Below are 21848 nucleotides of genomic sequence, written 5' to 3' on the forward strand. Positions count from 1 at the left end.
CTGTAGGGTAAGGGACTTCTTGATTGACATTTAAGTCAAAGTATTCTTTAATGTGATTGTGGAGGTAATTTTTAAATTTAGGGATGTGGAGAAGGGTCTCATTTAATCTCCAGGAAGGGCGACCTCGTCCAGAGAGTAATAAGTCTATATGAGCTACCACCATGGAATGGTCTGACCACACAATAGGTACAATCTCAACCTTGATTAGCATTTTCAGTATTCCACTACATCCCAATATCATATCTATCCTAGAGTAGGAGTCATGCTGGGTCGAATAAAATGTGTAGTCCCTTGAGGTCGGATTATGGGCGCTCCAGGTATCAAAACTACCAGCCTCGGTGACTGTCTTGCGAAGAGTGCCATACGGTAAACGAGGATGGTGGTCGTGGTTTGGGGTGCTTTTATCCAAATCAGGATACAAAATTGCATTCAAATTCCCTCCCATTAATAGTAGGCCTCTGCGGACTTTAGAGATTTCTACTAACAGGGTGCGGAAAAACCGGGCTTGGCCTGTATTGGGGGCGTACAAGTTCACAATAGTTAGGATTTGATGGCCTAGTTGTGCAACCAAAATAAGACATCTCCCATCTGAGTCACTCTTAGAGGAAAGAAGCTGGAAATGGACCGATGAACGAATCATAATAGCCACCTCCTGTTTTTTAGAGCTGTGGGTAGAGTGGAAACCATTGGTGTATCGTTTTGATATTAGAGAAGGATGAGTTCCCTTTTTAAAGTGGGTCTCTTGCAAAAACTTTATGTCACCCCATTGAGATTGAATTTTGGCCCTCATTCAGAGCCGTTCGTTAGCATCAGTACGCTCGTTGCGTTCCGATGTTGTGAAACCACGCATGCGCCGGTGTTACACTGCGCATGTGCGTACGGCAGATTGCGAGCTTTTTTTGTCTCGTTCGTCAAATTGCGAACAGGAAGTGACATGTCAAATGTGATTGACAGAACAGGCCGTTTTTGGGCGTTGACGTGGGTGGAGATGGAAAAACGCAGGCGTGGCAAGGTGTTTTTGGGGCGTACATAAATTTTCTGATGCGAACGTCAAATGTGTTCATACCAAGTCATACGTCACTGGCTGATCCTCTTTCCATTCAAATTGCTCGCACAGCTTGGGGTGTGGATTACTCGACCACAATGGCGATGGCCTTGTCCTCCGGTCCGGGCCTCCTCGATGTTTCATCGATTTATCACGGCTTGTCAGAAAAACAATCAACTTTGAATTGCAAACCAGCTTGTAATGTGTTTTGAAAAGAGTTTTTTTGGTTAGCACAAAACCGTACGCAGGTGGAAATCACAGCTGCTAATTTCAGGATTACACAATCAATTAGCGTACATTTGTAGGAATGTTCTTTCCAATTTTTGGGGGGTTTTGGGATATTGGAACAATAATGTCATCATATTTGTGTGTATTTTACCATTCTGCTTTGGCCAGGAGAATTTGCATCCTTTTTTTAATTTCAAAGTGTTCCTTAAAGAACCCTTTTTTTTTAAACCCATTTTTTTTTTTTTTTGGATGTCGTTTTTGGCTTGTGGGCCAGGATTAACTCTAAACCATTTTTAAAATAATGTCCCAATACAATGGAGAACATTTGTCAAATTTTTTATTTCATACACACATTTTTAAAGATTTCTGGTGCATTTTGCAAATACAGTTTTTGAGCAGTGTTAGGTAATAATAACTGAAATAATTATGACAAACATATTACCAGTGTTGGCAAACTTAAACAAACACATTAAAAGCAATTCACAAGAAAGGAGAGGGAAGTTTTGGCCCTAAAGGAATATGGGGCAAGCACAGAAGGAGTTTGGGAAAAGTAGCCAGTGCTGTCATCGTTTTTTTCCCCGTTTGGCTGGGGTAGGGTGGGCGCCAGACCGGGTCCGGGATGTCCTCTGGCTGGCCTGTCCAGAGGCAGATGTTGTGGCCTCTGGACTAGGCACAGGGCTAGGCACATTTGGAGGAATGGCTGTTGTTGGGCCAGAGGTGAGGATCCTGATGTTCCGGCAGGAAGGGAGGTCGGCTCCACCATGTGCTGGCGAACGAGCTGCTCCAGGGCATTGGCTATTCTGATGTTGGCCCTGGTATTTTCAGCCAGGGCCTGACCAATGGTCACGTTGGCCGCAGCATTTTGCTCCAGGGCCTCAGCCACCCGTAGCAGACTGGCGTCCATCCTCTGCAGAATCTCCGTATGGTAATCCGATTTAAAATTGAGTTCTGTGAGGAGTGCCACTGCCTGCGAGGGGGATTGCCCTGGACTGGCTTCTGCAGGGTCCTCAGCCGGATGTACTGGTTCCTCCCCTGCAGAGCCAGCAGAAATTCTGCGGCCAAGGCTCCCCTCTGGAGCAGACTCATCCGCCTGTGTCTCTGTGAGAAAAAAGAGAAAAGAGTCACATTAGAATCTACATATTGTCTCAAAAACATTTCAGAGTTGGTTACATCACGACATTTACCTGGGACAACATGAGGAGCCGCAAAGTCTGGCATGTCCGTATCCATGTTGGACACGCCAAACACCTCCACAGCCTGCACACACCCCTGTGCCAGCTCTTCCAAATCAGTCAGCACCAATGACACAGGGGTGGGACCCCCACCTGTCCCCCTTGCATGCCTAGCCCTGTCAGCCAGTTTTTGCTTCAGGCGATAATTGAAGTCTTGCCATCTGTGGGTGAAAAAGTTGGCATTATTCCTGCATTATTTGGACCTGTATCCTCTTTTTTTGTTTTTATTTTGTTTAACTTACCTGCGTTTGACATCCCGGGCTAGACGGACAAAATCACCCACCCTATTGACAGCACTGGCATTCTCCACTTCTGGCTTACACCCATATTCCTGTCTGCCTGTGGCAGGATGTCCACACACTTCTGAATCAAAACCTCCATCTCCTTTCTTGTGAATTGTGGCTGCCTTTTCTTTTTGCCAGCTTTGGCCGGAATACTGGGCCCAGCAGCCTCTTCCATGTCATCCTCAACACCTATTTACATTAAATGTTTGCCAATTTAGATGTCAATCTTTCACTCTATTCTGGTTCTAAATAATACTTGAAGAGAAATGAGAGAAATACTTACCGGCCGCCTCTTGGCCATTGTTTGGCTGGTCTGTAGCCATTTTGCTTGTTAAAACTTGAACTACACCAGACCGTTTTTTTTTTTTTTCTGTGACGTATTTATACATGCGTCCTTATTATTCGACCGCATCATTGATTGTGCGTTCCTATGATCCGTCCTTAATTTGAGCGGGAAACGAAACACTATTTATGGCTTTTTGCGACTCGAGTCGAGGTGGCGGGTGTTGTTTGTTGGAGGTTGCGTTGTTCGGAGTGTATTGTTGGAGGGAGTAGTGTTTGGAGGAGGATTTTTGGAGTGTGTTCAAGGCGTTTTTATTTTATCAGCTTTCCGTTCGCATTTTTTGGTGTGGTTATTTTATTTGTGGTGTATTTTTTGTGTAAGTTTTTTCCCGTCATCCTTGTGTAAAATATGGATCTACAATTTTTTTTTTTTGGGTCCAAAAATAATATATATTTTTTTTGGTCGTAGGTTTTTTTTGGCTGTGCCCCAACGACGTTTTTGTTCTGTGACTTATTTATCGTGTATTGGTAAGTTTTGTTTTTAACTTGATTGTAAAATGTTCATGTATTGTTCTTCGCATATTTTGGACTCATTAAGGTTTTTTTTAGGGTTTTTGGGGATGTTAAAAATGCGAACCATTTAGCGCACTTTTGTAGGCTTTATTCCCCTTGTAAAAATGCGAACCATTTAGCGTTCAAATTCTTGGTTGTTTTTTTGGGGGCAAATTGTGGAAGTCCTCTCAATGTAGGTTTACTATTGTTCGAAATGTGTGCTCCCCCCCTTTATTTTGGACCATTTTCAAAAATCACAAGATTACAAAATGGCCACCCCAAATTCTAAACTTTTGTTGGTATTTTGAAATGTAGGTTTTTGAAATCATGACAATACCCCGGCATGTAAGCATCTTTGGATTTTAATGAAAAGATAAGTATTTTTTTGTCATTTTTTGGGGCAACATACCTTAACTACATTACTTACCATTTCAGGTTGATGTTGGTCGTATTATTGTGGCCATGCTGCCGGAAGCCGACCAACCTCAATCTCGTCCCAGGCGTAGGCATCGTAGGCATGCAAGGCCCCAGATATATAGAACATGTGTCACCCTTTTTGGAATGCCTGATGATGAGGTGTTAAGGTGCTACCGTCTTCCGCCCCAAATCATCATAGACACTCTCTCATTAATAGAGAGTGATCTTGAGCGGCAAATTGACAGTCCTACAGCAATACCACCACTTACACAATTAATGGCGGTGTTACATTTCTGTGCCTCAGGATCCTTTCAAACCACGGTGGGAATAGTTGCGGGAATCTCCCAATCCTCCTTTTCAAGGATCCTGAGGGCAGTGATGGAGGCCCTTTTCAAGCACCTCCATCATTTTATTAAAATGCCTTTGGTTATGGGTTCCCTTAGTGTGGCGAAGGCCAATTTTTACCAAATAGCTGGCTTCCCACACATCATAGGGGTTGTGGATGGTACTCACATATCACTTCAGCCTCCAGCACGGCTGGAGGCCATTTTTCGGAACCAAAAACACTATCACTCACTGAATGTAATGGAGGTAAGTGATGCCTCCCTCCAGATCCTGTCCCTGAATGCAAAATTACCCGGGAGTGCACATGACTCATTCGTCAAGATTTGGCATAAATTAAACAACCTACAAGCTGGTGATGTGTGGCTTCTGGGTAAGTGGAGACCTTTTTTAGATACCAATGCAAAGCTTGATACACAGTGATCCTGATTTTGTAACTTCTTTTTCACAGGAGACAGTGGCTACCCTTGCACGCCCTGGCTGCTCACTCCTTATTTGGCTCCCACACCAGGGCCACAAAGTGAGTTTAATTCCGCACTTACAGCCACCAGGCAAGTGGTGGAGCGCTGTATCGGCCTTTTAAAAGGCCGATTCAGATGCCTCCACTGCTCTAGTGGCGAGCTCATGTATTTGCCGGATATGGTTTCGAAAATGGTGGTCCTGTGTGGGATATTTCACAACATCGCCATAAGGAGTGGTGTCCCAATGCAGCCAGAGGATGCCTTGCCTGAGGATGGCCCCCCCGAGGTTGGTCGAAGGTCAGTATGTGGGGGGGCCATACGCGATGATGTGGTGGCCCGATTTTTTAGGTAATTATTGTCCCAAATGAAGTTAGATGACACAATGTAGACATGTAATAATGTAATTAACAATTTTAAAATTTTTTTTTTATTTTTGTGTTTTATTCCATAATATTTTTCGGGAAAACCATGACTACTACCTGATCGTAAAAATTGACTTCATGTGGACACATTGGATTTAGCTTCTGGACCAAATTTGTCGTCAACTCATTTGTGGAATAATGTTGGCATGCTACTTCGTCAAACAGTTCTTGATTGTTTTTTTTGTTTTAATTTTGGGTGTAGGCTGATTTTTGGAGAGTGTTTTCACTGTGTGTATTGATTGTCCTTAATCACTTTGTGTTTCTTAATTTTGATTAAAAATTTTTTTGTTACGTTAAAAAAAACATTTCCTTTCTAAATTACATGCACGTGTAACCTGGTTCAAAAAATGAAAACTTGCTTAAGGGCTAATCCTGTAATGATTTAAATTTTGCAGTATTTTACCATGCTTTGTGGCTCAAAACAAACACCCAAAGGTATTATGGTGAATCAGTATGTTTTCTAATCTCGGCCTAAACAGGTTTCATTTAATATTTACCTTACCCCCCCCAAAAAAAAAAAAAACTGAAAATTCTACAAACCTATTGGTATTGTTAGGTGTTGAATGTGCCAGCTTACATAATTCAGCTTTCTACAATCTAAGTTACATTACTTTAAAATACTTGCTGCAATAGTCGACTTATGTAAGGTTAAACAATATAATATTTACAGAGAAGGTATGAGACTTTAAACGAAACTTGTTTTTTTATTTTTAGCAAACATGTCCAAATTTGGCCAAAACAAAAAAATTAATGGCGCAGGATCCCCACCATGTGATCGAGGACTACCAGCATGCCTATAACATGGCCCCTCAGCCTCTGTACACACGCTGCTGCCTCCGTCAGCCGCCTCTGGTCCTCTGTGGGTTAAAAAATTGAGGTGCTTAATAAAAAAACGTAATGTTGTTTGACAAACAACTTCAAAAGGAAATTCAACTTTACAAAAAGTGACAATTTGGACAAACATTACAATTCAAAGCCAACATTCTTGGCCCAAGTAAATTCCCAAAAATGACTCAGAAAACTAAAAATTGTAAAAATGGAGAAGTACGCAGAAAAACTACTTTTGTGGGTACCGTAAACAAGAGATACAAGTATGAGTGTTTGGACATGTGTGATATGTGTAAGGGGAAAACATCATAGACATTTTTAAACCAAGATATATATAACAAACATTATAAATAAGTAAAATTTGAAAAATGCACAGGCAAAGGATAACATCCACCAAAAAAAAGAAAGAAAAAAAAAAGGGAAACATACCGTTGACAATGCCGTCTGGACCTGTAGCCCCACCATCGTCCTCCTCGGAGGTAGGCCAATGCAGGTCTGTTGGAGGAGGGGTGATTTCTGAAGGGGGGAGGGGGTGTAAAAGAGAGGGGTGGTTGGAGGGGAGGGTGATGAAAAGAGAGAGGGGGGTTGAGGGGAGGGGGAATTTTGAGGGATGGGAAGTATCCTAGAGGGAGGGGCGTCCGGGTCTGGCCAGGCTGGGTTGGAGGGTGAATTAGGGGTAGGTTGGGGAGAGGAGGATTGGCTGGGAGTTGGGGATAGGGGACAAGGCCGACGTCGTCGCTGCCGATGACGACGTAGTCTGCGCTCTGCCCCTAAATGATGGATAACAATTTAAGTTTTGATTAATTTTTTACCTTGAAAACATCCTCAAAAATTAATTACAAATAAAAAAAAAAAAAGGAAAACATGCACACGCAGATATGGACTAAAAAAACAAATAGGGCAAGAATGAAAACATGCACACGCAGATATGTAGTAAATAAACAAACAGGGCAAGAATGAAAACATGCACACACAGATATGTAGTAAATAAACAAACAGGGCAAGAATGAAAACATGCACACGCAGATATGTAGTAAATAAACAAACAGGGCAAGAATGAAAACATGCACACGCAGATAGGGCCCAAATTAAAAAAGGAAAGCGAAAAAAAAAAGACTTACTTTCAGCTATACACTGTCTAAAACATGCCAGCAAGCGTGGCGTGCGGCGTTGAAGATCCGACCACCTGCGCTCCAGCTGGCCAATCTGTCGGCGTGAGCCGAAGGAGCGCAGGCGGCGGCGAACCTCCGCATAGGCGGATCGCTTCTCTCTGTTGCTGATGGGGGGAGGCTGGCTGGTTATCCGCCGGTCCATTACCTCCATCAGTACAAGAAGCTCCCGCCTGGTGAACGCAGAGGCTCTCATGATGGCAATGATGGATTTTTGAAAAAACAGTTTTAATAAAGACCAGATAATAATTTTGATTGGCTAATGTATTTGGAAAATTAACAGGAACCATTCTATTGGTTAGTGTATGAGTCATGTGTTCGACAGGCTAAAAAATCTAATGTGAGTTATGATTGGCTTAATGCAGTGACATGCGTTAGCTAATTTAAATAAAAAGATGAAACAAGTAAAATATGTGTCAGACAAAACACGGAAAACAATAGGAAAAATGACAAAAACATGTATTTTGGATAAAGCAAACCATTGTTCAAACCGTACGTATTCTGCGTGAAAAAACAAACACGGACAAGAGTAAAGTTTATTGAAAATGAAAAAAAAACGAATTTCAAACATGTGAAGAGCAATTAAGCTAATTGATATCTTGATTGGCATGATACGATTGAAGGAGGTATGCAGAATGAACGAGCAGGTAATCGAAATCTGACAGGCCCACTTCCGGTTTGGACTTGTGCGAGCGTTCCCTGCATGCAAAATTGGAGATGTACGGTCGCAATTTGGCTCGCTCGTTAGCTAGAGGAGGGGTTGGGAGACTATGGGGCGGAAGATTAGCTGCGTTCGAAATTACGAGCGAGCGCTTGAATTTACATTTTTCGGCACGTACGCCGAACGTGCGAACGGCCACTTGCGTCCGGGTCTGAATCAGGGCCATTGTTACATAAAAGTGATCTTTTTTGGGGGGTATTGAGGCCTTTTATTGACATGATTCAAAACTATGAATCTGTTATTATTAGAAACCAATAATTTTGCCTAATACAGAGAAAAATAAAATAAAAATAAAATAACAAAAAAAAAACATTGAAAGAGAAAAACAATAGAAAAGTGAACAAAAAAGAAAGAATTGGGGGGTGAAGTTCACAATTAATACGCCCTTTGGAGAAATAGAGGTATGAAGTTCTTCAAAATAGAAACACTTCTAGTGGGTGCTATGTTTGGGAGGGCAAATATACCTATATAATAACTAATGACTGGTGAGGCACTACGTTAGGCCCTATGTAGTGGGGGGGGATGGTTTGAGAGTGAGTGGACGAGGAACTGCCCACCCGATACCATCAATCAATACAGTTAAACCATATACAATACCAGTTCAAAGAAAACAATAAAAGATAAACATACGCAATACAATTTTAGCGCATATTATACTAGTCCAGTATCCTTAAAAAAAGGAACAAACATCATGTTAATATAACCTTTGAGTATAACATAGAAAAGACAGGAACGGAACTCCAACACAGCCCATAACTCAAGCAGGATCATCTTGTCCGTCACAAAAAGTATGGGCATTGGTATCAGATAGTTGGAGTTTATGTAGAAGTTCTCTGCCTTCCTTGGCGTCGTGAACAGAGAGTTGTCTGCCATTTACCTCCACAATCAGTTGAAAGGGAAAGCCCCACCTATATTTGTATTCATTGTCCCGTAACACCTTGGTAACATTGTTCAAATCTCTGCGTTTATAAATAGTTGACGGAGCCAAGTCCTGAAAAATTTGTAAGTGAGAACCCTCAAAAAATATCTGTGGAGAAGGTCTACTGGCAGCCACAATGTGATCCTTAATTTTAAAGGACAGTAACTTTAGGATAACGTCTCTTGGAGGGGCATCTTCTTTTGGTTTTGGTTTGAAAGCTCTGTGGGCCCTTTCTATAAGCAGTGATTGCTCAGGGAGCATCAGAAAAAAACGTTTCAGATATGATTCAAGAGACTGTGGAGAAATTGTTTCAGGAATATGACAAATTCTCAAGTTATTCCGTCTTTCCCTGTTTTCAAGGTCCTCATTTTTGTCTCTAAGAGTCTCCACTTCACGGTGCAAAAAAATCTATGTCATGTGAGGCATCATTCAAACCCCTAGAGCAGTGGCGTAACTACTGCCCCCGCAGCCCCCGCGGTGGCTTGGAGGCGCTGGGTAGCTTGGGGGCGACGGGGGCAGTAGTAGTAACTATGGAGGGTGCAGGGGGTGCGGTCGCATCCCTTGCACCCTCCATCTGCCGGGCACCCGCTGAGTGTGTTACCAGCGGGCGCCCTGCTCCTATTCAAACCCCCGGACGCCGGGGACGGAGCTCAGGAGTGAGCTCCGTCTTCTGGGTCCCGCAGAGCACTATGGGAGTGACGTAATGACGTCACTCCCATAGTGCCGAGGAGCAGACGCCGGGGACGGAGCTCAGGAGTGAGCTCCGTCTTCTGGGTCCCGCAGAGCACTATGGGAGTGACGTAATGACATCACTCCCATAGTGCCGAGGAGCGGACGCCGGGGTATGGACGGCAGCAGCACTGGAGCGGGGATAAAGGTAAGTGTTTGTGTTTTTTTCTTTTGTGTGTGTGGTTGTTTGTGTGCGCGCGGAGGGGGGGAGCAACTACAGGGGGTTAACTACAGGCGGCTAACTACAGGAGGCTAACTACTAGAAGGGGCACTACAGGGGGCCCTGCATAATGGGCACTACTACAGGGGCACTACTTTAATGGGCACTACTACAGGTGGCCCTGCATAAGGGGCACTACTACAGGGGGCATTGCATAAGGGGCACTACTACAGGGGAAATTGCATAATGGGCACTACTACAGGGGACATTGCATAAGGGGCACTACTACAAGGGGGCATTGCATAAGGGGCACTACTACAGGGGACATTGCAAAAGGGGCACTACTACAGGGGGCATTGCATAAGGGGCACTACTACAGGGGGTATTGCATAAGGGGCACTAGTATAAGGGGCATTGCATTTTGGGGCACAACTACAGGGGGCACTGTATAAGGGGCACTAATTTGATACACAGTTTACAGGTTATAAACTATGTTCCCAATAATCTGGTTCTACACGGACATAAGAACTGTGCAACCTGTCTTGAGCTGAGGTGACGGACTGGCAGGAGCAGAAAGGAGGGTTGGTGAAGTAGATCTGTCAGGGTGGGATGTAATGGGCATTACTGTTTGGCATAATGTGTATTTGGCATTACTGTGTGCACAATGTGCTATTAGGGGCATTACTGTGTGGCATAATGTGTAAGGGGCATTACTCTGTGGCATAATGTGTTGTATGTGGCATTACAGTGTGGCATAATGTGAAATAGGGGCATTACAGCATGGCATAAATTTGTTATAAGCGCTTTACTGTATGTCATTCTGTGTTATATGTGGCATTATTGTGTGGGATGTGTAAGGGGCATTGCTGTGTGGCATAATGTGTTGTAAGGGGCATTCCGGTGTGGCACACTGTGTTATAAGTGGCATTACTTAGTGTGTCATAATGTGTAAGGCACGTTGCTGTATCATGTAACCATACACCTTAAACGTAGTCTTAGGTGTGTTTGATCTTTGGGTGGGGGGGGGGGGGCGCCTGAAACTTTTTTGGCATGGGGGAGCAAAATTTATAGTTACGCCACTGCCCTAGAGAGTGATTCCGTCTTGACTTCCACTGCTGAAGTGCGTTTAGACAGAGAAGCAAGTTCGTTGCGGAGGTCTGCGGAGAGTTGTTGGAAGTTAGAAGTGAGTGTTTTATTAAGTTCAGCCAACATATCCTGAATATCATTTTTGGTAGCGTATACAGCATCTATGGGTTCAGCAGTAGCGAGTGGATCCCCAGGGGATATTGGAGGAGACAATGAGGTTTGACGGGAATCAGAACAAGATAAATGTGGTATTATACCCTGTTGGGCGTTCTTCCCTTTGTTAGCGTTTCGATTCATTTTGTGTAGCATATATAATTATAGACCGAACAGGTATTTCAATGCAAATGAAGGACCGGGTGGACAGAAATATTAAGACCTCAGAACACGGTTCCTTTCCCGGCTGCAGCCATTGAATTGTAAATATATAGCAAAACAGCAGTCCAATATTAGAGAGTTATACAAATCCTGAGGGAACTTTCCACTTGTAGTAATACAGAATAACCACAAGATGGCGCAGAGTCTCTGGACTAAGGAATTGCTATTTATAGAGATCATGTAATGTTCCCCAAGCAGTGATGATATGATATAAAACTATAAACACAGTCCAGGAATCAGGATATATTGTGGAACACTCAAAAGGCACAAATCTAATGGTTAGCCTTCTGTACCCTTTTATTTGGGTCACCCACAGTCAGGGGCGTCTTAACAGAGGAGGGGGCCCTTGTGCACTCCCCGTGCGGGGCCCCCCCTTCTCCCCCTGGTGGCCGGCAGCTGACTGATGCAGCTGGCCAGCCTCCAAAGCCTAGTCTACTGCGAATGCGCAGAACGCCATTTTCCCGTGTTCTGAGCAGCGCTGACACCCGACGCGGGACCACGGACAGGTAAGTTAAAAAAAATATGGGTGCCCCACACCGCACCCCCTGCACCCATATTTTTTTTAACTTACCTGTCCGTGGTCCCGCGTCGGGTGTCAGCGCTGCATCAGTCGGCTGCCGGCCACCAGGGGGAGAGGAGGGGGCACACACTGCACCCATTATAGATATGCCACTGCCCACAGTATAGATGTGGTGTCCACAGAGTGAAGCCCAGGTTGGAAAAAGGCTATATGCTGCCGAGGCTGCAGGAAAAATGAACACACCGGCTATTCCACAGGGGCTGGTTAAATACTGGCCAATAATTAGGACAAACTGTCCTACCTTCTGGGTCCAGAACACAGGGGACGCTCCACACAGCAGCCTGAGATGCCTGGGGGAGGCACCTCTGTATCTTCAGGTCACCCTGACAGGCAGCGGCGGTGGCCCTTTAGAAGGTATTTTATACTGGCCACCCAGGTGGGGAAAAATAGCATCAGCCGCAGTATCTTAGTCGGGGCCGCTGGAGCACCGGGTGTCAGTCAGCTGATGGGCGCGACCACGTCCAGGTCAGTACACCAGAGGCTCCATGTGAAGTCACCTGCCTCAGGCAGCCGTCAGCAGGGATCTCACAGCCCCAGGAGGGGACCTCCAAGCAGAGCGGAGAGGGAGCCGGGGTTGAACGTAGGGCCGCATTTTTACCTATTACTGGCGGCAGCGGCTTGCCGGGGATGATGACCAAATTGAGGCCACGGCTTCTCGCCTGGTGTAGGCCGCTGCGGTAATCAGGCAGCGGGGGTCCCGCGAACAGTGCAGCAGGGTCTCCGGGGACCGGGAATTCAATAGGCATCTTCCCCCCCGCCCCTGTTTTTGATTGTTCCCTACTGCAGCGGTGGCCATCGAAGGGTGCAAACCATTGATGGTTTTTATGCCATCCATGGTAACCAATGATGGACACCCCGCCGATGGCCATCCCTACTTTCTATTCCCTCCCTCTCTTCCTGCTCCCTCCCCCTCTCTCTGTCTAAACTATATATATATATATCTATATCTGTCTTTCTTTATCGATTTATATATCTATCTTATCTATCTATATATCCCCCCACTCAAAATCACCATGATTCCGGGAGTCGGTTCCCAGCAGTGTCGCAGACATGATGTAATATGCTACGACCTTGCCGATCAGTGGAGAGTCCAGAGACAAGGTAAGGGGCATAGTAGTCGCTACGTGAGGCAATTCTATTCATGGGGCCCCCACAACTTAGTTGGACCCAGGCCCCCACAAGCCTTAATCCAGCCCTGCACATCTTCCACACTACCCATGGTCTCTTTCACACTCATCTTTTTTTTATCTCAAATTCCATAGTTCCCCCATCTCATCCCCTCCCCCCCCCCACACACACACACATTCTAAATTGGGGAAATCAGATTAAAATAGCCATTTACCTAAGCACCATGCTCAGATGTCATGAGGGGAGACGAGGCCAGGGGAGAAGAGGTGGGGCCGGGATGCGGTTGCTCCAGGAGACCCTTAATTTGATAATTAACAAAAATATAATATACAATGCATCCTGTAGGACCTGGGGAACATGAGTAAACAGATACGTCAATTTGAAAATGTATGCACATAAACCCTAACAACATCAGACCTCTGTAACCAGAGAAAGAATTGCAGGTAGTTTAATGTTGCACTTCATTGTAGTGATATCGTCCATCGCCCGTGCATGCTGGCCAACCTGATCGATATCGAGCAGGTTACTATAGGGACCCGCGCAGGGTTGGACTGGCCCACAGGGGTACAGGGGAAATCCCCGGTGGGCCCCACTGCCTGTGGGCCCCACCACTTGCTCTAATGTCAGGTTTTAGACTGCACACTAGAAATATACATTGTGACTCTATTAGAGGTTCAGTTACATGGTCTCCATTGTCTGTCCAAGCCTCTGTGGGGGCCGAACTCATCCCCTGTGGTAACTGGGCACACCCCAAAGCATGGGCCCCTACCCCTGCATTCCCCCGGTGGGCCCTTCGTGCTCCAGTCCGACACTGGACCCACGGGTCGCTATAGTTGCTGGCAAGTTGGTGGTGTGCTCGATGCTCGATATCGATCATCCAACACATCAGGGAGGGCACAGGACAATCAGACAAAGATATCATTATCGTTATCGTCTGATCGCTCCATGTGTACAGAGCTTTAGCCTTTAATAGATTCCATTAGAATGTTGGCAACTCTAAAATGAAGCAAAATGTTTTACAATTATTACAGAGTTGTGTAAAGAAGACTGAAATAAGTGAGGTAAAATCTTAAGGAATCATCAAACTGTCACAAGATTTGGTGAAATATACTTCTAGGTGGAAGTTTATGAGGTGTAAGTGTCACACATGCTGGTAATACCTGTAACCTGTTCACTATCTGATCCTCTAGATTATATATTCTCCCTGTGTAATAAATACAGAATAATTTCATCCCCACCACCAGGCTTAATACAATGACGTGATTCAGCGCGAATCTCGCCATCGGCTCCCCAGGACCGCTCACTAAACGACGTGTGTGCCCAGCGATGCGACCCCCCGTGCCGACGGGCGGACATATCGGGCGGCCCGTACACACTTGACGATCCGGTGCCCCACTGCATGGGTCATCAGCCGCATCGTCCAGTTGGGCTGCATGTAGGGAAGATCAGACGATGCGACTGACCACCCCACGGGAGCGCGCACCGCACAATATAGTGCACACACACTGGATGAGTTTAACGATTTGTCATTCCGATACGTCGGTATCAGGCAAATCGTTAAAAAATCGTGTGTATGGGCCTTTATTGTTAAAGACAAAATGCATTTACCAAAATGTCTGCTGTACATGGACTTCTCCCAAGGGACAGATAAGCTCATATTGTTTTTTATCTTGTACGTGTGCTTTTTTGTTTACCATTTATGTGTTACTGCGAAATACATCTGTTATTTTACTAAAGTTTGCAGTGTTAAAATGATATACACTATGTTGTATTTCTTCTCTATTGCATATACTCTAAATGTAATGGTGGTAACATGACCGAATATACAAGTACCATATACAGTCAGGTGCATAAATATTGGGACATTGACAGAATTTTCATATTTTGTCCTCTATACACCACCACAATGGCTTTGAAATGAAACAAACAAGATGTGCTTTAACTGCAGACTTTCAGATTTAATTTGAGGGTAATTACATCCAAATCAGGTGAACGGTGTAGGAATTGCAACGGTTTCTATATGTGCCTCCCACTTTTTAAGGGACCAAAAATAATGGGACAAACTAAACAATCCTAAATCTAACTTTCACTTTTTAATACTTTGTTGCAAATCCTTTGCAGGCAATTACAGCCTGAAGTCTGGAACGCATAGACATCACCAGACGCTGGGTTTCATCCCTGGTGATGCTCTGCCAGGCCTCTACTGCAAATGTCTTCAGTTCCTGCTTGTTCTTGGGGCATTTTCCCTTCAGTTTTGTCTTCATCAAGTGAAATGCATGCTCAATCGGATTCAGGTCAAGGGATTGACTTGGCCATTGCATAACATTCCACTTTTTAGCCTTAGAAAACTCTTTGGTTGTTTTTGCAGTATGCTTTGGGTCATTATCCATCTGCACTGTGAACCGCCGTCCAATGAGTTCTGAAGCATTTGACTGAATATGCGCATATAATATTGCCCGAAACACTTCAGAACTCATTCTGCTGCTTTTGTCAGCAGTCACATCATCAATAAATACAAGGGAACCAGTTCCATTGGCAGCCATACATGCCCACGCCATGACACTACCACCACCACGCTTCACTGATGAGATGGTATGTTTTGGATCATGAGCAGTTCCTTTCCTTCTCCATACTCTTTTCTTCCCATCACTATGGTACAAGTTGATCTTTGTCTCATCTGTCCATAGGATGTTGTTCCAGAACTGTAATGGCTTTTTTAGATGTAGTTTGGCAAACTCTAATCTGGTCTTCCTGTTTTTGAGGCTCACCAATGGTTTACATCTTGTGGTGAACCCTCTATATTCACTCTTGTGAAGTCTTCTCTTGATTGTTGACTTTGACACATATACACCTACCTCCTGGAGAGTGTTCTTGATTTGGCCAACTGTTGTGAAGGGGTTTTTCTTCACCAGGGAATAATTCTTCTGTCATCCACCACAGTTGTTTTCCGTGGTCTTCTGGTGTTGCTGAGCTCTCCGGTGCGTTCTTTCTTTTTAAGAATGTTCCAAACAGTTGATTTGGCCACACCTAATGTTTTTGCTATCTCTCTGATGGGTTTGTTTTGATTTTTCAGCCTAATGATGACTTGCTTCACTGATAGTGACGGCTCTTTGGATCTCATATTGAGAGTTGACAGCAACTGATTCCAAATGCAAATGTCACACCTAGAATCAACTCCAGACCTTTTACCTGCTTAATTGATAATGAAATAACGAGGGAATAGCCCACACCTGTCCATGAAATAGCTTTTGAGTTGATAGTCCCATTACTTTTGGCCCCTTAAAAAGTGGGGGCACATATAGAAACCGTTGTAATTCCTACACCGTTCACCTGATTTGGATGTAATTACCCTCAAATTAATTCTGAAAGTCTGCAGGTAAAGCACATCTTGTTTGTTTCATTTCAAAGCCATTGTGGTGGTGAATAGAGGCCAAAATATGAAAATTCTGTCAATGTCCCAATATTTTTGCACCTGACTGTAAGTCGTTGTTTTTAAGCATCATTTGTCACTTCACACTGGGGACCTCCTTCAGAGCCGCTCGCAAAAAACAGCGCTCGCTCTGAATGAGGGCGGCCGCATATTGTTTTTGTAGCCGGCCTCCTGGTCACGCACAGCTTTTGCGAGTGGCCAGGTGATGGTCGCGACCATTGGGCTTGCGACGAGACCCTTGTGGTAGGGTCTCGTCTGCCGCAAGCCCCGGTGAGCTTCCTGCTCTAATAGAGCCGGAAGCTCACTGCTGACATTGAGTGATGTCAGTAGGGCCGCCCACCAATGGCAGGCGTTCCTTCTGTTTGTCCAGCCACTGCCCCTCCCCGCCTACAAAACGGGGCGAGCTGTCAATCAACATCGACAGCTGCCCCATTTGTAGCGAGCCCAGGAGCGAGTGAATTTCTCACTCGCTATGGGGCTTGCGCATGCGCGCACAGTGCCCCACCATCGATCCGCTTGCGAGCGGGTCTGAATGAGGGCCTGGGTGTATTCATATATATTTTTTATACACTTCTAAGATGCTTCTCTCTCTCTCTCTATATATATAAGTACATTTAATTATTGGTGGTGGGTACAGCAAATAAACAAAACGCGTATTTATTTTATAGAAACACATAATACATTTCAAAACATGCCTTTTGTAACGCAATACACTATGAAACGATTTATATTAATACAAATGTACAAAATAAATATCACCCAGTTCACACGATGAGTAATAAAAACAAACCAGTGGGAACAAAGAGAAGTGAGGAGAAAGTTATCATCACTGGAAACACAGCGACGTCCTGACTGCGCCCCAGGAATGGAACCGGTGCGAGCGGGGGAAGTAGTGAGAGCTGAAGGATCTACGTGTCGGTGGCAGCTGGGAAGACCAATACACCGACTAGGCCAATAGGTAAATTGGTCGGTTTAGACATTATGATATTATTTGCTATCTGTAAGTGAATAAAGTTTAGCAATATTATCCTCTTGCTCTGATAGGAGCCTGTCATGGTGAAGAGCTGGTTTACGCTGCCGCTCTGCTGCCTGGGTCAGACACGGCCAGTCTAATGCACATATCAATCCGTCGGGCTGCACATGCTGATGGGGAGGGATATGAAAATAATGCATTAGATTAGCGCATAGGCTATTATGGGCTAACGTCATCTGAAGACCGGGGCCAAGCTGGTTGGTAATTCTCACACAATAGCAGCCATCACAGAAACCTTTGGGGTCTGCTATTGCAATACTATTGGAATGTTGGAGGAGAAGGGGATATGAGGGAGGAAAGGGACACCACATGTGGGAAGAGGGCCCTGCTCATGATTGCTGACAATTTAAAGGGGCAGACAGACATGGGTGACAGCGAGAAGCCAGCCAGTGTGCGAGGAACACAGAGGGGAGGGTTAGGATGAGCACTGGAAGGCTTTAGTAAAGAAATTAATTTTGAGAGCCCGTTTCAAGCTTTGGAGAGAGGTGGAGAGTCTGACTGGGAAAGGGAGAAAGTTCCTGAGGTGAGGAGCAAATCCTGGCGACGGGAGTGTGATGAAGTACAGGCCGGTTGGCTTGAAACTGTTCTTACCTATGAAGAAAATTACTAAAAACAAGTGTATTACACACAGATTCAGAACTGCACCACAAACCTCAAACTGTCCAATATTCAGCCACAATAGGAAATTACAAACTGAGGCGTCCCCCAGTGTACAATGAAGGAAACTGGAGTACTTAATACGACCCCAATGTAAATACAATGTACAGTACTAAGAAAAAAAAATTAGAACCCGTGTAAGTCTATGAATATGGATTCGCTTTGTCCCATCGTACTAATGCACAGGGGAGAGATGAGAGTCCATGACAGTGGCACAGTAGATGAAGTGAAATTATGTTTTTACTGTCAGCGCTTGTCCCACTAGTCCAGGGATGGGGAACCTTTTTCTACTGAGGGCCATTTTGACATATATACCAGTATTCGCGGGACCAGTGCAGGCCACGCCCCCTCCGTGTGACATCACATGGGGGCGGGGTCACAATTCACGGTGATTACAGCAATGCCCGGAGCATCCTGAGGATGCTCCGGGGAACTGTAAGAGCAGCGCTGTAACCGTCTGAAGCGCCCTAAGACACTCCAGGCGGCCCTGCTGCATATATTCTGGCTGTAGGGTGCCATTCTAGGCACCCTGCTAGCCAGATGAGGCTAGCACAAAAAAGCTTCGAGGGCCAGACCAAATGATTCCACGGGCCATATATGGCCCCCAGGCCTGAGGTTCCCCATCCCTGCACTAGTCCATTCCCTGTTGCAGGGACTTTGGAGCATCAGGTACATAGTAACAGCTCTGGGCCCCGTCCCAGACCTGCCCCCCGATCCCACCTCCAGCCCCGTCCCCGGCCAGCCACGTTGCAGGGGTATGGTGCATGCACAAAAAAGTTTTCTTTTGCACAAGTGCAGATCATATGTTTTTTTTTCCATTTAATTCTTTTGATGTGATAATTAGTTACCATTACATCAAAAGTTTCAATGCCCATCCCGATGTGTGTACCCAGGGACGGGACGACTTACCATAGCCCATTCAGCCTAAATTACGTTGTTTGGGGACGAGCCCAGCACTCCGTCACTAGCTGGGCTTCCCCCAGCCCTCTCCCGGCACTGAACGGATGCAGCGCGCATCGATTCAACTACTCCGGGGTCCGTCACCGCCGCACAGCTGTGGCGGTGCCCAACCTCCCAGCCAGACCACCCGCGGGACACTTCGGTCCACGCTGGAACAGTGCTGAAATCGGGATGTTGGGAGGGGAGTGGCCTCTATGGGGTGGCGCCCCTGTTTGACCGCACTGGTCGAACATGCCTGTAGCCGGCTCTGTATCTCGCAATGGATCGTTTAGTGTGTACTCAGCTTAAGTCTGGCTCCTCCGACTAGGTATGGCCATCGATAATCTGTCAATGGCAGATGGTTTGCCATCAAAGGCAGAGAGACAATGGTTTCTCAGCCATTGTTTTTCTTTTCTTGAAGAGACAGAGATTAGTCCCCGGCTCGTCGTGGCTCCAGCAGCACTGGCCATCGAGCAGTGCAAACCATCGTTGGTTCACCGTAGACAGGTTTTGCCCATCGATGGTAACTATCAACGGACATCGCACCGATGGCCATTCCTACCTCAAACCATCGTTGGTTGACCATAGATAGGTTTTGCCCCATCAATGGTAACCAACAATGGACCCATCGATGGTAACTATCGTCGGACACCGCACCGATGGCCATTCCTACCTCTAAACTGGCGTTTGTTTGCTTTCATTAGACGACCCCCGGGTAGCTGGGCGTTGCTGGAGTGATCACGTGTGACTATACTATGTGCTGGTAGGGTAGATCGCGGAAGGGGGGCGGAAACCTTGGGCGGGGTTGCTCCTGACGTCACGGGGAGCCGGGCGGAGCCTGTGCCTGGGTCACGTGCCTCGGAGTTGTGTCGGGCGGTTACGGTCACTCCGCTCCGGGGAGGAGGAGTATAGCGCCGAGTACAGGACAGTACACACCGGAGGATGGAGGGGCCGAGTCTCTGCCGCTGCCTGGCCGCCGTGCTCAGCCTGCTGGCTGTGGCCGCCGCGGCTGATATCGGTGAGTGAAGCGGGAGGGGAGAGGTTCTTGTTGTTCTTCTAAGTTCTGTGTGTCCACAGCGCCTGAGCCCCCTCCTCACAGCGCTGTACAGAGGAGGGGGGGGGGGCTCACAACACACTCCTCCCTGTACACACACTTACACCAGGCACTCCAGCTGCTGGGGAACTACATCTCCCAGCATGTCCTGCTACTCAGGCATGCCAAGTCTGTGGCAGGGCATGCTGGGAGGTGTAGTTCCCCAGCTGCTGGAGGGATTCGCGTTGCCTTAAGGTGCCCATACAGCTGCGACGGATCGTTGCGGTGCAGGGATTTAATCTGAAATTTCCGATCGGTCATCAGAAACTTCCGATCGCCCACCATCGATGTTCTGCTATCCGTTGCCGGGTTGCAGACATTTGTCATGTTAAATGTCGGCGATTTGACGATTGCGATTATTTTTTGATCGGAATCGGCAAAATCAAACATGTTGGAATTCTGCGATGCCGGGGTTGCAGGATCGTGCCAATCCATCGCAGATGGATGGGGCTCATTACTCTATATACACCAAAATACCCCCCCCCCCCAAGCTTCCCCCATGTGTCACTGTTACTGAGATAGTCAGTCATATGTACACCTGGGGTAGGGATGGACATCGGAAGCCCACCATCAAAACTTTCCATGCGATGGTAACTCATCGTCACATCAAAACAATTTGATGGGGGAAAAAAAAAATAAAAAATTCTGATGGTTCATGCATGCAATATCAACCCGCGTCCGTTCCTGATGTTAAACCGCTTGTATTTTAGCATCAAATTGCTTACACACCATTTGGTGGTGGCTACCATTGGAAAACTGCCATCGAATGGCGAAAATACTACTGTCAAAAGAAAATCATCGATAGTAGTGAACCATCGAAAATCAATATCCATGCCTAGTCTGCGGAGGGGAGCAGGGAACTCCAGCAGCTCTCTGTCCTCTGGGGATGTTACCTTTTAGGTTTCATTCTGGTGCCCTCACTGTCCAGCTTTTTGATTTTAAATATCCTTGTAGAACCATTACCTGTAAAAGCCCCGTATGCGCTAGGGTAAAGCTTTGTTGCTAGTCTGGTGGAATTAATAGGGCTCCTTTTTAATAACACCACATAGCCCCGTTAGTACTTGCAAGAGGGGTCATGTGCTCCGTTCAGTTTTTACAAACTCGGCGTACAGGTGTATGTGACTGTACCACTTATGCCATCCATACTGGCGGCAATGGGGGACTCTGCAAAAGTCCCCGCCGGGTGCAATCTCAATGTGCAGAAGGCCGTTGTGCATGTGTATTACACGTTAGGCTGCCAGCAACAGAGTGGAGGATGCCACCGCCGATAAGGGGAGTGTTGCTGGGCCTTGCCAGAGGGGTAAGGTATGTTACATACTAGTGGCATATTCATTTAGTATCCCTGTCATTGCTGCTGGTAATATTGTTGATAAATGTGGTTTGATACGGGGGCCTGGCAGTCTGACGCCAGCATCCCGACAGGGTTGGGATACAGAAACCTGTCGGTAAGTATCCTGCCCCTCCCCGCACCCTAAACCTCCCCCTAGCGCCTACATCTAACCCCCATACTTGTTGTTGAGATGCCGGTGTCGGAATTGTGGCGCCAACCTCCCGCATGCTGTTATTTCAACTGCATCCCCATAAATGGAGCCTGTAGAGTTTATTCCTCCTTTATCTGGGTAACACTGTTAATTATTAGTATTATATAGCACAAGTATATACTCTTGCACTTTACAATTGGTAATAAAACAAGACTGGGGAATAACCGACAGCCATGGGGAAATATGCACCAGGAT

At 46.0% G+C, this 21848-nt stretch overlaps 1 protein-coding gene across 1 annotated transcript in view; it reads left to right on the forward strand.

Moving 5' to 3' along the window:
* The first annotated feature begins 19834 nt into the window (after positions 1-19834).
* PTTG1IP (PTTG1 interacting protein) overlaps positions 19835-21848 on the forward strand; it is a 37596-nt gene continuing 35582 nt past the window's right edge. Inside the window, exon 1 of the mRNA XM_088474131.1 lies at positions 19835-20037. Coding sequence (XP_088330257.1) covers positions 19962-20037 — 76 coding nt within the window. The 5' untranslated portion in view covers positions 19835-19961. The remainder of the gene's footprint in view (positions 20038-21848) is intronic.

The sequence above is a fragment of the Taudactylus pleione genome, unplaced genomic scaffold, assembly GCF_031769625.1.
Source record: "Taudactylus pleione unplaced genomic scaffold, aTauple2 ptg000147l, whole genome shotgun sequence".
In the NCBI taxonomy this organism is placed as follows: Eukaryota; Metazoa; Chordata; class Amphibia; order Anura; family Myobatrachidae; genus Taudactylus; species Taudactylus pleione.